At 36.4% G+C, this 20115-nt stretch overlaps 1 protein-coding gene across 11 annotated transcripts in view; it reads left to right on the forward strand.

Annotated features, from left to right (window-relative positions):
* The window catches only part of LOC105393460 (calmodulin-binding transcription activator 2), a 143455-nt gene extending 123741 nt beyond the window's left edge, over positions 1-19714 (forward strand). For 3 of the 11 annotated variants that reach the window (XM_048622488.1, XM_048622487.1, XM_048622489.1), the window contains exons 7-23: positions 1534-1678; positions 2220-3388; positions 3449-3716; positions 3798-4021; positions 4112-4384; positions 4596-4786; positions 5069-5206; positions 5298-5392; positions 5922-6029; positions 7295-7362; positions 7683-7825; positions 8060-8220; positions 8656-8792; positions 9021-9136; positions 10117-10191; positions 14635-14739; positions 15103-19714. In XM_048622488.1, the coding sequence (XP_048478445.1) occupies positions 1534-1678; positions 2220-3388; positions 3449-3716; positions 3798-4021; positions 4112-4384; positions 4596-4786; positions 5069-5206; positions 5298-5392; positions 5922-6029; positions 7295-7362; positions 7683-7825; positions 8060-8220; positions 8656-8792; positions 9021-9136; positions 10117-10191; positions 14635-14739; positions 15103-15181 (3495 nt within the window). In that variant the 3' untranslated portion in view covers positions 15182-19714. Of the gene's footprint in view, positions 1-1533; positions 1679-2219; positions 3389-3448; positions 3717-3797; positions 4022-4111; positions 4385-4595; positions 4787-5068; positions 5207-5297; positions 5393-5921; positions 6030-7294; positions 7363-7682; positions 7826-8059; positions 8221-8655; positions 8793-9020; positions 9137-10116; positions 10192-14327; positions 14353-14615; positions 14740-15102 lie in introns of all 11 variants that reach the window. The other 8 variants (XM_048622490.1, XM_048622491.1, XM_038115168.2 and 5 more) reach the window with 8 other exon arrangements.
* Positions 19715-20115: the final 401 nt, after the last annotated feature.

Here is a 20115-nt window from a genome sequence, read left to right on the forward strand (position 1 = left end):
ATTTGCTGAACTTTAAGCCTATTATTTTTTATGAGTCGGTATCTGTGCATTATTTTTTTTATTTACAAAAATATATTTAAAATTAGCACCTATACTTACTTGTTTTAGTCCTATGTCTCTATTGGGCCATTTGTGCCTACATAACACCCAAATCACCAATAAAAACAATAGGTAGTAGACTATTATAGCAAAAATAGTACACATTACAGTGGCACCAGAATTTACAATTGAAAATACAAAGTGTCAGACAAAACGAAGTTAGAGACTTCCCGACAGTTTTATAGCTACGAAAAAGGGCGAAAAGAGTAACTATAGTTAGGAGGAAATTTATTTACACTGTGTTTAATATGTCTGTGGGGCCCACAAGAGTCTGTCAACAGTGGGACAAGACTGGGTGCTAGTCGAAACTAAATTTTCGGCCGGGCGAAAAATAAGAACCGATTTGGGTTAGGGTTGTCACTCTAAGATTAAAAGTTGTAACCCACAAGTTTTTATGTTTTCTTCTATGCATGTTTATTATTTAATATTGGGAACTAAATAGGAAAAAAAAAATAGATTTATTAAATTTAGGTACCTACAAATCATGGCAGTTAATATAAAATAATTTACTATTCTCCATGGTGTCACTATTTATTTGACAATTCAGTAACACTACAAGGTAATTCAATTTACAAGCTGGACATAAATATTTATTTTTGAGCATATTTCAAAACCGCACGGACCTAGTTGAATTAATACAGCACTGCACAGTGGCAGCAATAAAATCCACAGCACGGCATAAATCACGGTGAGCAGCAAAATAATACATCAAACGAAAATGATTTCTCACCTCCGCTAAAATAGCGTTGCGAATTAATAAGCCGTTAATGAAAAACCACAGTACGTTATAACATACACGTGGCAGCCCTAGTGTCGGCCATTACATAAATAATCCGGCAATGTTTATTACGGCCATTCTGAAGACAAATGGATAGTTATTACGAAATACACTGTTTTACATTCTCTTTTCTCGAGTTAAAAATTGAAATATTGTGTTTAACTTGCTTTGGGGTGAGCCGGCCGGCGCTGTTTGACTGTTGCGAAGCCTTATTTGAAGTGTCATAAAGAATATTCCGCCGCTTTTTTAGCTTTCGTAAATGAAATAAAAATTGTAGTGGTCACAAATGCCACTTAAGGGTCAACGGGTGTTTAACACGGTATTTGACTAATTCTGGTATTTGATAGCGTTAAGTAAGGCCGTTAGTTTCTAGCATTGATATTGCTGTATGACTCACAATTATTCATCAATGTAGGAATACGATATTCTGAAATAAGTAAATTTTGCGATAATAATAATATATGTAGTCGAATTAGTTTTGAATAACTCTAATACATTTCTATGTTATGTCAGTACATTTACAGGAATTCAAGTTCTAATTTTAAATCATTTCCAGTCAGACATCGATTGTGTATGAGTCGATAATTCACTGCAACAAATTCATGAGTTTTTCCCAATTACATTCTTACAAAAAAGAATTCTTTATTTAATTTCAGAACCCTGACATAGTGCTTGTTCACTACCTGAACGTTCCATACCCGGATGACAACAAGCTGGCGACAGTGGCGCCAAGCCTCGCCCTCTGGGCCGACAAGAAAGAGTGGACGAAAGAGGAACTAGTCAGCCAACTGAAACCAATGTGTAAGTATGTCGAAAATTCTCGAGACCATCTACTTAATTATGTATCGTAAGTTTATATCGTAGAAATGAGATGAAGAAAAGATCACAGTTTGCTATGAAGGTAGATGCAAGATAGTGCTTGTGTTCTAAATAAATCAAAAGTTAAATAAGCGTGTCTGCACTACGTAGGTATACAATAATATTATGAAAAGCTAAGTTTGAAGAAAGAAGCTGGACTTTCTATTCAGACCTTAGGTAAAGATTTGCATAAATTTAAATATCTACTTTACGGAGAACACGCGAATAATCAAAGAATTGCTCACTTTCATAAATGTAAAGTTACGGAAATGGAGGCAAAACACCGAAAGTCGAATCTCCCACTGAATATTTATATAGCCGAGAACGAATTTCAATTATTCATTATTCAGCATTAATCCGCTGAACTCGTAACTATAATAAATTGAGTCACCGGATTGTGTTTTTGCTATTAATTAAATATGGGTTTCCAATTAAATATTTGCAATTTTCACGCGCTTTGTTGACAAAATGTTTTTCATTTCAGTTTTCAGTGAAGATGAACCCGATATCAACAATGAATTGGAAATATCGGTCAGTAATTTGGTTAAGACAATTTCAACTAATAACAAACAACCGTTTAGCTTAAACGAAAACAGTAAACCACTCAAAAGTAATAAAATATTTCAGACGGCAGAAACTGTAGAGGCTATAGTAGGTCAGTTGATGGAAAAACAGAGAGCTGCTAGAGCGGCCGCGTTAGCGAGACAGCTCGAGTGTGGTTGCCCAGACTCCACCTGCCAAGACTCGCGGACTTGCGTGCACCCACTCAGACGCATCCAAGCGGCCAAGCCTCCGCCGTCCGACCATCACGTGTCGTCCACCACCGGGCCCTCCCCGAGGCCAATGACGCAACCTCCCAGACAGTACACGAGGGATCACAGACCTGCTCCGCAACAGAACTCTCCTCTGCTACTGTCACTAGGCCAAATACAAGGGGGAGGTGGATTGCTTATACTAAACGGAGCTGCCAATGGAACACAGCAGCATTCCTCTCTTGTCTCTCCTTTATCAGTGACTTCGTTCGTTTGCGAAGAACCCAGGGATCGATACAGGCAACAGTATAAGCCAACATTTGTACTTAAAAGAGAAGTACCAGATAGCCAGCCGTCTTCTTGTTTCCACAACTCTGATTCAGCCTTCGAAGTCACTGAAGGCCAAGTAGAAGAGCAGGTGGAAGTAGAAACTTTTGAGCGTAGAATTAAAACTGAACCGAAAAGCCGAAACCAAATTATTGCCAGTGCTCCAGCAACGCCCTCGAGATATCCAGACATCATAGAGCGCTTAGAGAGCAAAGGAATAGCAGACCACTGCGAAGATACGCTGGTGCTACTCGGATCGGACGGACACTTAGGTCCTGCAAGTGGATTTTTCGATGAAACATTGGAACTTTCTCATGACGATATACAAAAGACTTTGTCAGCTAACATGCCTACATGTGATTTAGATAGGAGTAGTGTGAGGACTACTGAGACGTCAAACGTTATGGTATCAGGAATAGACACCATGGACTTTATAGAAAGTTGTGAAGCTGTGGCGTCGCCGACGCAAGTCGTTGATGACAATGTGTTCGTGAATCTGGATGCTTTTGACATGCTTGGAGATTTTCCTGAGCTAGAAGTTCTGGATCCCAACACAATATCAAACAACACTATTGTGAGTATACTTGTTCACTGTGAATACAGTAATATCGAGCAGATACTTAATTCTAATCAGAGCATATCTCACTATTTTCAGCCTACCCGGGGTAAATCCCCGCCCAGACAAGAAAGTGGTATTGAAAAGATGGTGACAGATTCCCCGGCAAGTGAGACTCTAAACATAGCGGATTATTCACCAGAATGGGCCTACCCCGAGGGAGGAGTGAAAGTGCTGGTTGCTGGGCCGTGGAACGAGACAACGGATCAGTACACTGTTCTGTTTGATAATTTTCCAGTACCTTCGATCTTGGTGCAGAACGGTCTTCTGCGATGCTATTGTCCTGGTAAGTATTATGAGCAATCCGTACTCCTACTATTTCTTTGATGCAATTCGCAGTGACTTATATTAGTTTATTGGATTCCAGCTCACGAAGCAGGTCTAGCGGCTCTTCAAGTGGCTCGTGGCGGGAAGGTGGTCTCAGACACCGTGGTGTTCGAGTACAAGCCGGCTCCGGCCAGCGCCTCCTCTTCACCCACGTCCGCTCCTCTGACGTCACTGGATCTTCAGAAGTTCTCTCTTCTGCAGCGCTTGCAACGGCTCCATGGGAGGATGCAAGTCAAAATTGAGCCTATGGATGAAAGTAGCCAGGTTGGTTTTACTATCGGACCACTACTTGGAAATGGATTATAAAGTTTTTTTTTGCAGTGCATAATAAATATATTTTAAACTATTTTCCAGGTTGAAGATGCCCAGCTGTACTCGAATCCTAAATTCGAAGAGCGACTTTTGATGTTCTGTCGCACTCTGAGCTCCCGATCGACCGGGGCCACGTCTGAAGGCTACACCACAGAGCCAGGAGAAGAAGGGTCTTCAATACTGCATCTGTCGGCTGCACTGGGTTACACGAAGTTGACGACTGCACTGTTGCGGTGGAGGCAGGATGACAGCAGCATCGCATTGGAGAAGGAAATTAATCTAGGGGCAAGAGATAGCGAAAATTTTACGCCTTTGGTAAGTTGTTGATGTATGTATTTCCTTAACTATCATATAATCATGCTTTCTATGATGCCCTTGACTGACTACCTATAAATATTTGTAGTAACAGTAAGAGATCGAACTTTGGATATTTACCCGGATTTTTGTTGGTCATTTACTTATTCAAGGACATCACAAAGAAAATTTACCAAAATGTTATGCTCATCCAAGTCTTTGAAATTTCCAGATGAGAGCCAGTGCAGCGGGCCACACCGACACAGCGCTAGTCCTGGCCCGCTGGAGCGCGGGCTGGCGGTGCGAGGCTGGCGCCACGCAGGCAGTCGCCGCGGCCAGGCGGGCCGGACACACCGTCCTGGCCAACACTTTGGAGAGAATACACCCTCCGAAGAAGGATGGAGTGTTTTTGAAGCCTGATCGGTGAGTCTTTTGGTTTTTCGGTAATTTTAAGTTATTTTTTTACTGAGCAAAGTGCCGAAGTCAAACGTAAGATATCCTATTTGCCCATGATAGCCTGCCAGTCAGTTCTGGCTTGTCACAACTCACAACGCTGCCATATCTTTTTCAATATTTGACTAAATTTTAATAAAAGAAACAGTTTGATTTTTAATATGTAACACTGTAGGTAAATGATACCTACCTATTTAGTTTAGTTTCTAAACATTTTTTTAGTCTAACGCTTTTTGTTAATCTTACTTTCAGTTTGGCTCAAAAAAACCGAGCTGGCAGTCTTGAAACCAACCTGGTGAAGCGACCCTCCGTCGACAGTGGCATTAACATGGCTGATGCATTCAGATCCAGCTCAGCGATCGACAAGCCCGAAGGAAAACTGTCTGCCCGGTAATAAAATAAATTCTTCATTCATTTATTGATGACTTAGTTATGTCCTTATTCGAATGTTAAACTATTATGATGTTTTTTGTAATTTTAGATGGGAGAGAAGCATGTCGCTGCCTTTAGACTCGGACACCTCTGAAGATAGCTTTGGTGACTCCAAGATTGGAAGGCGCATGGATTTGGCACTGTGTAAGTGTTTGCATATCAGTCGAGGTTCTCAATACTTCCTAGAGGATTAATTTTTCATTTGCTGAAAATTATTTATTTATATCGGCACGGCGCCTAAGAAAGTTTTTTGATACGGACGGTTGGAGCTAACTTTAACTTATTATTTGCTGTAAAACCGACAGGTTTAGTCTTTGAGTCCTAATGACAAACATGGAATGGTACTTTGGCAACGTTGTCGTCGCAGATATTATTACCTACGTAGACATTATTATAATTATTACACTAAACTGGTAGTTACTAAGCTTTGCTTTCCATACATCCAAGCAAAGCGCACAGAAGTACTTCAAAGTAACAACGAGACTTTTGAACCAGCTGCTTAATAACACGCCAAATATTGAGCATTAGAAACCGAATGCACTTAGGGATCTAGACTTAAAGACTGGCATTCATAAAAGTGCTGATAATCTAAACTGTTAGAGACAGAAAAACATCTGTCTCTTGCGTACAACGTTGCCAAATCGACCGTTGAGTGAGACGGTTGGTTGTTCAGGCGAGACAGCGGGCGGGCCGCGGTCTGAGAGCCCGCTCATAGACGTGGAAGCGATGTCAGACGACGCGGCTTCCCCTTCGCCAACCGACAGCCCCCCACCTCGGAAAGGTCAGTTTGTTGCGGCACGAGAAACGGTATAGATGTGTGGCATCCTGTCTCTAAATTCAAAATTGGTTTCGTAGTTGTAGACAAAAAATGCGTGTGAATATCCACGGGTATTGGAAATAGCAATGCTACTTGAATCTATGTAACTTCTATACCATTTCCAGTCGTAGCTCTTCTTCTTCGCTCGTCATGTCTCGATGTTGTGAATGTAGTAGCCTGCATCGCCGCTGTGGCCATTCAAATATCTAACCTTCCGGATTTCTCTCAAGTCACAGTTGACGTGAGGTCACCTTCACACTGTCTCTCCTTATACCTGTGGTCACTTCGTTAGTAGATCTTGGAACTCGTACACTCTTTGTGCCAATGATCTTTGTAGTCTCTTCAATTGGTCTATTTTGATTCTATGAAATCACTCGTGATTCTGTTTTAGTAATTCAATTTAAATCAAATCGACCTAGTGTAATGTTTGTAAAATCTGTAAGTTTAACAAATACGATTGTAAGGTCAATTTGATTTGTAATATTCGATGTTGTTTTCGGTGTCGCTTTCAATGGTTCGATTTGTCGGTGTATCACACACACTTATTCTTTTCAGACAAACTCAAATTAATTGGCTCAATTTCAATGTTCACATTCCAAAATTTTCTACACTTGCAACAATTTGGCATTCTGAAACTATCTTCCGAAATTCAGCATGGTGACGAGTTCACAGCTTGCATGGAATTACGTATGATTATATTATCAATGCTTTTTATGTGTAGAACAGTTTTGCTATGTTGCTATAGTTTTTATTAGGTGCAGGCGAGAAAGTGTAAGTATATCGACAGATATAGAAAGCTTAATCACTGTTTTCCTATGCACCGATAGGCTGATATTCAAGGATATCAATCTTTAAATCGAAAAGTACTATTATTTGTCCTGATGTTAGATAACTACTTCAGTGAAAGTACCTATGTCCTTGAGTATTAGACCAGTCCATAGACCCTGCTAAGCGTTTCTGTCTTCACTTGAGTAATAACTATCAAAAATATAATAACCTTACCCCACTTGGTATGAATATATATATTATGTATAATCAGAGACTACACTAGATGAACTAAAACTATTGCTAGATAAATGTGGTATAATATAATGAGATGCAATCATAATTGTTAGTTTCAATGTTTGTTCTCGATGTGTATGTAGATAGTATGGGTGTACGCAAACACAATATATTGGTGTGATTTTTATTTATTTATGTGCAAGATTCGATGTTAATAACATTTCCAGGGGAGCAAGATGACCGGGTGTTTACGCTAGCTGAGCAAATTATTGCAGCCATGCCGGAGAGAATAAAGGTACGTATTGTAAATTAAAAAATGGCTAGAAAATAATAAAAAAAATCCACGTTATCAAAATCGACGGCAACATTAATACCGTTTTCAATTTGAACATTAAACAATGATAAACATAAACTAAGAACACTGCCAATTAGGTGAATCTATATTACTTGAAACTACAACTATTTTAATGTTGTGATAATAATAATTAAATAGTAATCTTAACAATATTTGATCGAAGTTGTATTTCAGAAACTAATGAGATCATAAGTATGAACAATATTGTTATTAAAGAAAAAATACTCTATACATTTACATAGATGATGTTTTCATTGCAGAATGAGAGCTCATCACTGTTCTCTGGTTGCGGGTTGGATGGAGGCTCGGCCGGGGGTGAGGACACCCTCATGGTTCCTCTCCTTGATGACACCACTACATTCAACAGTGAATTTAGTTTTGAATTTAGTGATAATACCTATAGGTGAGTAAATCTCCATTCATCTAAATCAGTTCAGATTTTCAATATAAAAAGTTTCTGAATGGTTTTAGCAGCCATTTTCTGCACAACAGAATTCTATCAATAGTAATCTAAATCATAATAATAGTAACCACATGGACATGGATAAAAAAAACCAATTGGCAATTTATAATAACACCTTATTTTCAATCGATTTTTTTACAGCTTTTTTAACAAAATAATCTTATAAATTTCCAGGTACTGTGGCGGTTCTACTCCTTGTTCTTCAGGGTCAGTGTCTCCTGGCTCGGTGCTGTCCCCGCCCCCGCCCTCGCCCCGCGCGCCTCCTCCCGCGCATCCGGCGACGCTGCAGGAGTTCTTGAATGCTACTACACACTTCTCTAATCTTACTTTGAATGGTAATGGTGCTGATGGTGTGATAACTTGAAAAAAGTGTCTAGTCAAGATTTGACGCTGAAAACTGTAGATCTAGGGGCGCGCTTAGGGAGAAGCCTACAGTAGTGGACGGCTACAGGCTGGAGATGTATGAATAGTCATGTAGAGGTGGATTGAAAGGTTAATGTTGACATTTGTATGGCTCCGAAGTTGTCCCTCTTGTGATGCTCTCGCCATATGTTATTTAAGTTAAGAAGACGCTTTACAAGCGTTACAATAATTCTATAGTATCAAGTGAGGAATTTCTTCCTATGTCCAATCCTCAATTTGTTTACCAAGCCTTTTTAAAACAAGTTTTATCCTATAAGCAACAAGTGTTTACATTTGATACCTATTTGAGTTTGTAAGTCCTTTGTACTTAAAAAGTCTAATCATATCAAAATGATTCCTATTTCCAGACCGCGAGCAGCGAGAGTTGTACTCGGCGGCCATCACGATCCAGAAGGCGTACCGCCAGTACCGCGGGCGGCAGCTGCAGCGGCGCGCGGCGGCGGCGGCGATAACCATACAGAACTGCTACAGGCGCTATAAACAAGTACGTTTTATTATTTAATTATATATGTGTAAAAATCCTATTTACACTTTCAAGCTAAAGCAACCAACTAAGGACAAATAAGGATATTTTTTAAAGCACTCTTAAACCTTAAGTTCAAATGGATTATGTTTTCAAACCTCCGAAGCCCAAAAGTCTGTATGTAATCCTATAGGTATAATTATTAAATAATACATATTTTTTCTGACACAAACGGTTGTAATGTTTCAGTTCGCGTACCTGAAAGAGATGCACGCGGCGGCCACGGTGATCCAGAAGAGCTATCGCTCGTACGCGTCGCGCCGCCGCTCCTCCGCCACCGCGCAGGGACAGAACAACGCCATGAAGTAAGTAATATGAAAATTATGAACAGAGATGTAAATATAACATGTGGTATAACAGAGTATATCATATAGATACCACCGTATACAGAGTGAGTCTTTCGTAGATGCACATCCGAAAGTAGGTGACAGAGCTCGTCATCTGAACAATTTCTGGTATTAAGACGTTGGTATATTCACGAAAAAAATCATCCACTCCTTACTCGTAAAGTCACGTAAAATATTTTTTTATGAGGAAGTTTTTTTTGTGATATCTTAAGAATAAAAAAGCTCTTTAGCTCATAAAAATGATATCTTGATTGGTCACCACAAATATTAAAACATAACTAGAAACAATGAACACTAGGCGGCCTTATAGCGATCGCTTAGAGCGATCTCTTACAGGCAACCTTAACCTAAAATAAGGTCATTATTATCATATAATAACAAAAGTTGTTTTAAATGACGAGCTTTGTTATTTCCTTTCGGATATGAATCTTCGAAAGACTCAATGTGTATAAAAGAGATGCGCGATCTATGAACCACTTATCTATGATGGCTAAGGTGCGGGTTACAGAAAGAGAGTATAATATAATTTTATAAAATTTTGTATGTCTCAAACAAAATTCTCGACCTCTATTATACTCATTTATATAATTATAACCTACATAAACAATCTAGAGAGTAATCTGGTACATTGCATTGTGTACTTGTATTCACCTATCACAAAAGGCTAACTTTTTCATTCAGCACAATTTCTATACATTTTCACAATAATGTGCTCTTTTATTTTTTGTATCTTTTTCGCTGATGTATTTGTTATAATTTATTATTTATCTTTCCTATGATACACTTTGATAACAATAAGGCATGAACAATTTGTAATTTTTATTGCTTTTAGCAAGTTGCGAAACTTACCATCTATCCACAGCTGTTTTTGTTATAGCCCACCACGATACGATAGTATGTAGGCCCATAATATGCTTTCATATATTTTACTTGAACAGGAGGACATACTCGCAAAGGCGCCAAAATCAAGCAGCTAGAAAGATTCAACAGTTTATGAGGCAATCCAAAATTAAGTAAGTAGAATACAAAATAAATTGTATATAAGGTATAAACGAACGTAATTGGCTTACATATTCGAATTGTCAAAAATTAACACATTTCTTTACCTAATTATATTATATCGTCATCACAATCAGGTTACTTATAAATAAATTCTACTAAGTAAGTAAAACTATCTACCAACTGTAATCTAACAAATCAGTTATATGGATGGGCGAACATCACACATGGCACCGTTCTCTCAACAAAAGATTCCCATAAATCACTCCGAAATGATACATTAATATCCGGATCTATATGTAATAATACGTTGTATTCCCTGTCAAAATTATTGGAATATCGCTGGTGTAAATAATATGATACGACAACAATATGTCCGAAAATACTAACATTTTGTAGGACATAATAAATATCACTGCAACTGTTATATTGTGTGAAATTTATTGCAGATATTCGACTGTAGCAATTAACAATGTCGTAAGTGAAAAACCGCTACTTTTCAGTAGAGCCGTTTTAAGTTTTAAATATGACTAAAATAGTTCTAAAATTTACATTACTCTATCTATCTTAACCAAATTCGGCATGGTGACTTAGTTTTAAATGTGCTACAAGGTAGTAAGATAAAAAGTTAGTATTTTTGATAGGAAAGGTGAAAAAAGGCACATGTGACATTATTAACCGTCAAATCCCAGATTAACTTTGTCGGAAGAGTTAGATCCAACAATGTTAACTGGACTTGGTATTATAAATTTTGTTGGTAGTGGGAGATTCAACAATGTTCACTGAACTTAGTACTCAAAATTTTGTCGGAAGTGGGAAATCCTGCTATTTTAAGTGGACTTTATATTCTTTACGATGTCGGATTTATGCTTTCCTGAATAATTTTTTCCATGAAAATTGTAGTTTTCCATTATTTTGTTTCTATTTTCTAAGATAAATTTTAGTTATCAATTATAATAATGCAACAATAATCTGCTTATAGTTCTAGACACAAAACTGAATGTCGCAGTTTCTTAAGGCATGCTAAGAACGGGAAATTCGGGAAACTTCGTCACATATTCTCCTCGGCCATTCCTCAGAGCCTGAAGACAAAAGTCTTCAGCCAGTGAGTCCTGCCAGTGAAGACGTATGTTGCAGAGACCTGGACACTGACGGTAGGACTGGTCCACCGATTTCAAATCGCTCAGCGTGCTATGGAGAGAGCTATGCTTGAGGTTTCTTTGATAGATCGTATCAGAAATTAGGTTATCCGTCAGAGGACTACGGTTACCGACATAGCTGTCAAAATATGCAAGCTGAAGTGGCAGTGGGCTGGTCATATCTGCCGAAGAATCGATAACAGTTGGGGTAGACGAGTTCTCGTGTGGAGACCACGAACAGACAGACGCAGGGTGGGACGCCCTCCTGCCCGCTGGACCGTAGGCGGGTATCCGGTTGGAGGAGGAAGTCCGAGAACCGAGTGTTGTGGCGCTCATTGGGAGAGGCTGCAACTGAGATTTACCAACTCCTCAATGAGTGCTGGTGTTGCGGTACAGTGCCAGGTAACTGGAATGGAGCGGTCATAGTTTCTTTGCATAAAGGCAAAGGCTCTCTCCAGGTCCGCAACATTCACCGTGGCATCAGCCTCTTAAGTATCGTTGATTCTGTATGCAAAAATATTAATAGAAATTGAATAATGTCACAGATAGGTCCTGGCTTAACAGAGTTCTGTGCCTTCTTAGATTTAGGAAATGCTTTTATAGTAAGGAGGAATGATTTGTGGGACACAATGTCCGTTTATGGAGTGGACAGCCAATTGACGCGACCACTGGGATCCCTTTAGGGACTTTGGCTTGCGTTAGGATAAATAGAGCCTACACTGACTGGTTTAGCATCCACAGGGGTGTTAAGCCCTGCTTAATGTGTGCTTCGCCTTGGGTGTTTCATTTATTTAAAGAAAGTTATGTTAGGGATATAAAAGATGATAAAGAGGATTGCGAATCGAAAAGTTACTTCTTAAGTACATGCTGTACGCTGACAATTAAGTCTTACTATCATCGTCAGTAGAACAGCTGCAAAAATAAGTAACTTTCCGGTATGATGTTTAAAAATGAAGGGAATGAAAGGCGAAAGTAATGATGTTTGAAAGAGATGAAACGGTGACTGAGTGTAAGATCACGATAGAATGAGTTTGTATTGTTTGGGTATCCTGTTAACGAGAGATGTAAGGGGGTTATTGAAAGTGAAAGTGGGAAATCAGATAAATTTATTGGAGCCTAGAACTCTGTAATGAGGAGTCAGAAAGTGTCTCAAAAAGCTCGTTTGGATGTTCATGAGAGTGTGGTTCCCTACGCTGATGTCATTTATTATTGTTATCACTAAAGATCTAGCATACTCGTATCCTTGCAGCTGTACAGTAAGAGGCCGAGAAACCTGCAGGTTACAGTGCACGTGACTGCACTAGTTCATCTTCAAATCCAATAGGAATTTTACTGACGGTTGTTATCCAAAAAACAACAAATAAATAATAAAATATCGGTACCTATAAACATACAGAATGTAAAAGCAATGCTCCTGAAATCATGAACCACGTGCTCCTTCAGTCCAACTAAAAAGTCTAAGGGACATACCTACGCAAATTATTATTTTTTTCAGTTTACCATACAGAATTACCTACTCTGGAATATTACGAGTATGTAACTATGGGATTTCTAAAGATGTGAGTGTTAAATTAAAGTAAACTATTTTTGCAGATACCAGAGCTTTTAACTGTATTTGAAAAATCTGCCCTTAATAAATTTTCAGTAAGAGGCCTTCCTTACTAGGCCATGGTCACATCAGCAACTACGTATCCAAGCAGTAGGTATATTGAAATGTATGGTATTAGCGACGATGCCACACCGTCGCCAAGTGAGTTAGGTACCATAAATTTCAATACTTACAGCTTGGACATGTTGCTGGTAACGTGGTCAATGAGGTTCTAGTGAGGCTGGGCTCTAACTTTTGTAGAGAGCCGGTCGAGATTTTACAAAGTTAACAGAAAATAATGGTACATTGTACCACATCCAACTCAATAGTTTTACATTATGTACAAATAACAAGGTCGGTTCTTCCATATCCGACAATCACAAGGGAAAGAAGAACAAATAATAAGGTCGGTAATACCATATACAACAGTAGTACTTGAAACGCAAGCAAGTAACAATGTGGGATGTGGTACATCCGACTCAAAATTAAAATAATACGCAGTTAATACTGTTGGATGTGCCGTTTGCTACAATGTTACCTGTTCAGTACTGTTTATACAACTTCCATACGAAAATTTAATAAAATATTAATTGTTAAAAAAAAAATACATTGTATTAAGCAAGCATGTTAATGTAAGATGCTATAAAAATATATATTTGTATAATTGTATCCGTTTTAATGGAACATGTTTGTACACAAATCTTCAAATTCTGTCATACATTGTCTTGAGATCTTTACCCGTTCCTTGATACACTAAGTCTACCATTATTTAGAGCAAGACATTATAGTTTCATTATTTTTATAAATTAATTGATCTTAAAGACCACATAATAAAATTGTATAACGCAACTTGGGCTCCTCCCGCTAACATGGCGGGAAGTGGTAGATACGACCGGCCGCCCCGCTCGCCCGCCCCGGGAACAGTGTCGCAACATACTTACCGACAGTGTTAAGCGGTCGCCATGAACAGATCCGACTTTTTTCCACAAGAAAAATCGGGAAATATTCATAATTAAGAGCTGAAACTTTCCTAACACCTTCCTTATTGATATTATGACCTTCTAGTGCAATAAACTGAAAAATGGCCAAAAGTCAGTTACGACATTGTTAATTGCTACAGTCGAATTATATCATGCTCTATATATATAATATTATAGACACGGCGTTTAGCATCATTTCATAGTCACTAGCTTTCTACGAGTATAATAATGTTTATTAGTTGCTTTCTTTCTGAGATATTAATTCAATTATTAGTAATGGGCCGAATGTAGTTTGAACCGAAGATCGGCTTCGCCATACTTTCGGTTAAAATGAAAAGTTTGGACATGTTGACACCTCTTTTTGGCTTACAATGAAATACTACCCTGACGTAAACACAATAATTTAAGATTATCACTAAATAAAATTATTTTCACGCTGCTAGTACTTGGGAAGAATTTTCTGCGAACGTAAGTTAAAAATAACTTTTTTAGTGTAAATTACCTAGTTAAACCTACAAACTCACCATCTTTTACCGTGATGCACGAGCATTCTAATTTCTTTTATGCAACAAAATATTTGACAATAATTTGTTATGACCTAATGTAAGTTGCTCTACAATTTCCATCCCATTTAAAAACTATCAACGATTTCATGTCAGTGCTCCATAACACATACCCAACAATCAACATTGACATAAATTAATTGTAACAACTATATCATCCATGTAAAGTAAATGGTGTTCCGTCAAGGTTGCAGAGCGTGCGAGCAGAAAGCGCGAGGGTGGCCCAGCCGTCGCCGGGTGCCCACCGAAACTCTCCGCCGCGCACCACCAGTACACCACACATGCCCAATAGGTACATTCATTTTATGTATTTTATTTTTTTAGTAGCATGAAGGTAACCGTTGAACGCAACAGAAGCATTGCATTCAATATACTTTGTATAGTTTCGACGCAGTTTCTTACATAGGTACTAAATGGAAAGGAGTTTAAAAGCAGTATTCTTTAAAATATAGACAGTTAACCTTATGTAGGTATCCAACCCTACTGGATATGTTTATTGGCGTAGAGATTTAGCGATCATTTTAAATATTGATCAACAGCATATTAATGTAGTTATTTGATGGAAACCGTCTGCTTAGTCTGCGTCATTTAAAATTTCGATAGTTTATTATTCTAAGGTTTTCATTAAATGTGAGTAACTATATTTTTTCCCCAGGGTCGTCGATTACTTGGCGCCGGAATCTCCTATGGACGCCAACGAAGATTTGATTTTGGAGCTCCTATTCAAAATGTAAAACGGAAGCTGTCAGCCCTTCAACAACAAAGAATGACGAAAAAAAAGAAAGTAGTTTAGTGAACTAGCTGGCCACAAAATTTATAAGCAATTATTGCAAATTGACGTGGCATAAACGATCAAAAGGCTATATAGCACAGATACGTCACCAAAAGGTTCATGATTAAATAGATTTTGAAAAATATGTTTAACCAGGTTTGACCTAAAAGACCTACGAGTAATAACAGCACTTCAAGCCTTGTCTGTTTTAAAATATTTCATTTGACTTTCTTAAGTCTTCAAACAAAATGGATTATTTCTTTAAGTCTTAAAGGATATTAGTAATTTATTGAACACCTATTAGTAAGTAGCTTAGCATCTATTGTAATTATTTCAATGGTTTTAGTATCACATTTCTTTAGACATTATTAGATTGTTTTTCTACGTATTTTCTTTTAAACTCTTCAGGTCATAGACAGGGTTATATTAAGTATAAATTTTATCGTATTTGTATGTATTATATTTTCATAACGTATTTTTGAGACGTTTGTTTAGGACATTTATTGGAATCATATTTTTAAAACTAAATTGAATGTAAAGAAGTTTAGGTCATCGCTGTTTGTCTCAGTTGTCATGAAAATACTAAGTTAGTTTTTGAATTAGCTATTACGAGTATCCTTCACTGACGTTTTTGCATTTTTAGGATGATCATTGATGAAATCAAACCATTTCAGTATTAGTCTGCTTCTATTATAGTTTTTTTTATATAATTTAAATGTAATAGAAAACGTTTATCTTGAGGTCTCGAACTCAGTACTTTATATCATTTAAAACTTTCGATCTTAACGAATAAGTAGGTTAAGTACAAATTTAAACTATTAAAAGCCACTGTTCTTAAAATGTAGATGCACGTAGCGTATAATACAATAAACCCGATGAGCTGTGAGTATTTTGAGATTTTATCGTATTTAAGAGAAAAATCAAAACGAGAAAACATACTAAAAAGACATTAATTAGATTGACTCTACGTCAAAAGTTTAACTTCTTAATGAACTCTGTATTGTTTCAGCCTAATAGTTCAAAGACTTATTTTAGTCTATATTGCAGTGAAATGTTCAATAATGCCTTAGATTTACTCTTAAAGTCATCTATCGATTTTACAAAATCATTAATTCCGTAACGATTTTGTTACCATTTCATGAATATTTTATATTTAAAAAAACTTATGTCATTCATTATAATTGATAATTGATAATATTATTTTGTCCTTCTCATAATAATTATTATACTAAGTATTTATCATCTTTAACTGATTTACCCTGTCACTATTACCTTATTTAAAATTATACTTACTAATTCATATTAAAAAATATAGTTTAGGATATTTGAGTTAGATCCATAAGAAAGCTATGCCATAACTATCTAGCGTTCATGAAAAAATAAGGTTGTGCACCACTTAATATAGAATACCTACTTAAATATTCCCTTTTCTGAATTCTCTGATATTTTAATGTAGTTTAGTACTTTAGACTAAGGTGATAGGAGTAATGTAGCTTAATTATGAAACGACGAGCGACCGTCTGACTATTTTCGATTCGTATTTTTATAAAGCAAAAGTTACGATCGAGCATGTTGCTTTGCTTGTGCAGGATGTGCAGGCCCAGACTAGAGGATATCAAAATGGAGTTTCGAGAATGATTCTTTGAATAATAGTTTATTGGACTTTTTCGTGTCGTTCAAATTTTAAAATTGTCGGTTCGGTGATTGACTAAAAGTGATTTAATTCTTCTTGTTTTTCTCACTTAAAATTTTGAATGGTCGAGATTTGATATTCAGAACATTGTATTGTAAAAGGAAGTATAGTCGCACGAAGCTGATTGAGTATTTATAACCGTCCATAGTGGCGGCTTTTGCACCCTTCGGTAGCGATTGCAAAAGTCGCAACCACGAGATTCAGGCGAACTCTAAGGCAATGGTATCAGAGTTGAGATTCGCTTGCAGAGAAACGGCACCCGAGGGCGCACACGACTACAACGTGTATATTTTATATTTTTGGAACGCTAATTTTAAGATGTTATATTTATATATGTATATGTAGTGACGGCGAATACTGAAATCAGTGTTTCACGATGTATTACGCCAAAAGTTTTGATGTATTCATTTTCCAATAACGATTATCTCTCCTTTTTAGTTGGAAACAAATAGTTCGATTAGCTAGTGGTCAGTATGCATTGATATATTTTTGGAATAGCGTGCACGATTGCTTATGGAGCGCCGACATATTTACGGAACGGAATAATCGAAGAATAACAATAAAAATATTTTTAATTAACGACGACGTTTTGAACGCGACACCTCTGAAAGCAATAATATTTTTGTGGTAATATCGCAGTGTTGTTAAGAGAAATATTTTATTATCCATTCGGACTGTCAATCACGTATAACCGTGTGCTTCTTAGAGCGGTCATCGGCATGCTACAATATAATTACACATTTAGATAACAGTTTATCTAATGGTAAATGGTATGGGAGAATATAATGAGAATGATGATGAAACGATTTCGCGATAGACGAGGTGTTAATTAGTCAATGCTAGATCGATTGATAGAATCCGTGTAAAGGGTATGAGTATTACTTGAAATGTGAAGTGAGTAAAGTAATGAAGCAAGTCGGTAGTAGCATGGCCGTGACTGACATAGGGTATGACCACAAGCTACAGAAAAGTGCACTAAAAATAGGATAGTTAGATAAATTATTACTACTTATATGAAATAAATCTTGAAATCTACATTTTAGAAAATTAAAAGTTTAAAGTTTAACTCATACTTTTTATTATTATTATATATTATATAAGACGCTTGTTCACACATTTTAACTTCATATTTAGTGAGTATTCCTAAGACTTATTATATATTATGAGGATAAAAGTGTCGATAAGGTTCTGATTATGTAAAGAGTGGGACATTATAGTGAGACGAGTGTTGGCATAACTACTATGTATTCGGCGGGCTGAAAGATTAGGACTATATTTTTGCCAAAGGCATGAATTTCTGCTTTCTATTGTGATATTTTTGATGAAAATAATTTTGTTAAAATTATTTGAAAATCTTATTCATTGTTTTACTGAATATGCCTTTAGTTTTAAAAGCACTTTGTCATTTCTAGACACTTGCTTTGTTCAGCTTTTCCGAATAAGCTTGAGTTTTTTTGAACAAGCCTGCCTAAAATGTATTGCATATCAAAATTAGATAGTAACTTATTGTTAAAAACAATTTTGCGTACCTAGTTCTGATGGAATTTGAACGGTTTTAATCCACGTCTCTTCAATAATATGTATGTTGAAAATTTTCTTGAGATCCAAATGATTTAGCTTTATAAACCTTTCCATTATAAAAATACAAAAGGATCAAAAACCCTTCATAGGCAACCTTTATTTTGTTCGGATGAAGTAGTACAGTTTGATTGATCACGCAACCAACTTTAGATAATGGTTCAGTGGGACAATGCTTTATTTAAACCAACGGTGACAGATTACGTGAAAGTGTGAAATATCTTCAGTTAACAAAAATTACTGCTTGAATTTAGCCTCTGACTGTAACTGTAACGTCAAATGGATGTAATCAAAATAGATTATTGATATCCATGGATGGCATTCTAGCATTGTCTTTGTTGCCGCATAAACATACCTACTACATTATAGGAGATGGTAGTTATATTTGTAAGGGTTTGTTTGTTATCCGTCTTCTAAAGATAGTTGATTGAAACCTACGCTGTTTAAATAAATACGTTTTATCTTCCACGTCGTTAAATTTATGTTATTTCAGTTAATAAGCTAGTACTCTGTTTAAAATTTAAGGTTCTCTTATCTTTAGCATTCTAGGTACACAGCTTCAAATAATTTTTTGATATTGTAGCGTATATAATAGCAAATTTTTTAAATACCTTTGTGAATAACGAACGTTTGTTTGCAGTTTCAATTAAGATATTGTTATTTATGCTAAGTTTTTCATTTTAAATGAAACATTAGGTAATATTATTTGTACTGCCAGTATTTGTAAAATATGCAATAATTATGTACTTAATGTAAAAGTTATTTATGGTTTTAGTCTGTTGAGTATATGAAAATTTATGTATTAGTTGGGTTTTTACAATGTATCATTGTATTATGTCACTGTAGAATTTTGGCATTTGATTGAAACCTAACTTGAATTACGGTCTTTAGAACTAAATAACCTTGATTATTATTAGGAGATTACTAATTCATATAATGTTATTATCTTAATAATAACGAGGTCCTATGAATTCTGGCAAAGTGATTTCGCTTTGTTATGAAAATCTGATACTTATTATTGTAATTATTATTGTTTTGTTGTCAGATAGAGAGAAAACGCAGATTATGTATACAAAGTGGTTTGAAATGTAATACAAAGTTGAGCCCACGCGGTTGAATGTAATTAAAACATAAAAATCTTCCTTTGTAATTATGTATTATCTATAAACACTACAAATTATTGAATTGTGATTCAAAGCAATTAAAAATATTACTGCTGATTAATGTGTGTTGTTTGATTTTGTTAAAATTTCCCGATCACGAATCTGATTTTATGTATTTATGAAGTAGATGCGTAGAGATGTTTTAATAAAAGTAAAAAAAGAGTTGCTGATAAATTGCAGATAAATAATTTTATAGACTATTTTTACAGTATCAAATCCAATTAAGATGTAATTTTTATAACAAAATGTACTTCTAACTAGGAATGTAGTAGTAACGTACTGGTTCGAAGAACTTACATACATGTTGAACCTGAATTTATTGGTAGAGTCTGAGCCAACACTAGTAGGCGTCGAAAAGGTTCCACGTGCCAAAGTTCCATTTGTATACCACTGGAATTTTATAATTGCTCGTAAGTGTACTATATAACAGACACATAGGACAAAATGTGTCAGAAAGTATAT

The sequence above is a fragment of the Plutella xylostella genome, chromosome 8 (assembly GCF_932276165.1).
Source record: "Plutella xylostella chromosome 8, ilPluXylo3.1, whole genome shotgun sequence".
In the NCBI taxonomy this organism is placed as follows: Eukaryota; Metazoa; Arthropoda; class Insecta; order Lepidoptera; family Plutellidae; genus Plutella; species Plutella xylostella.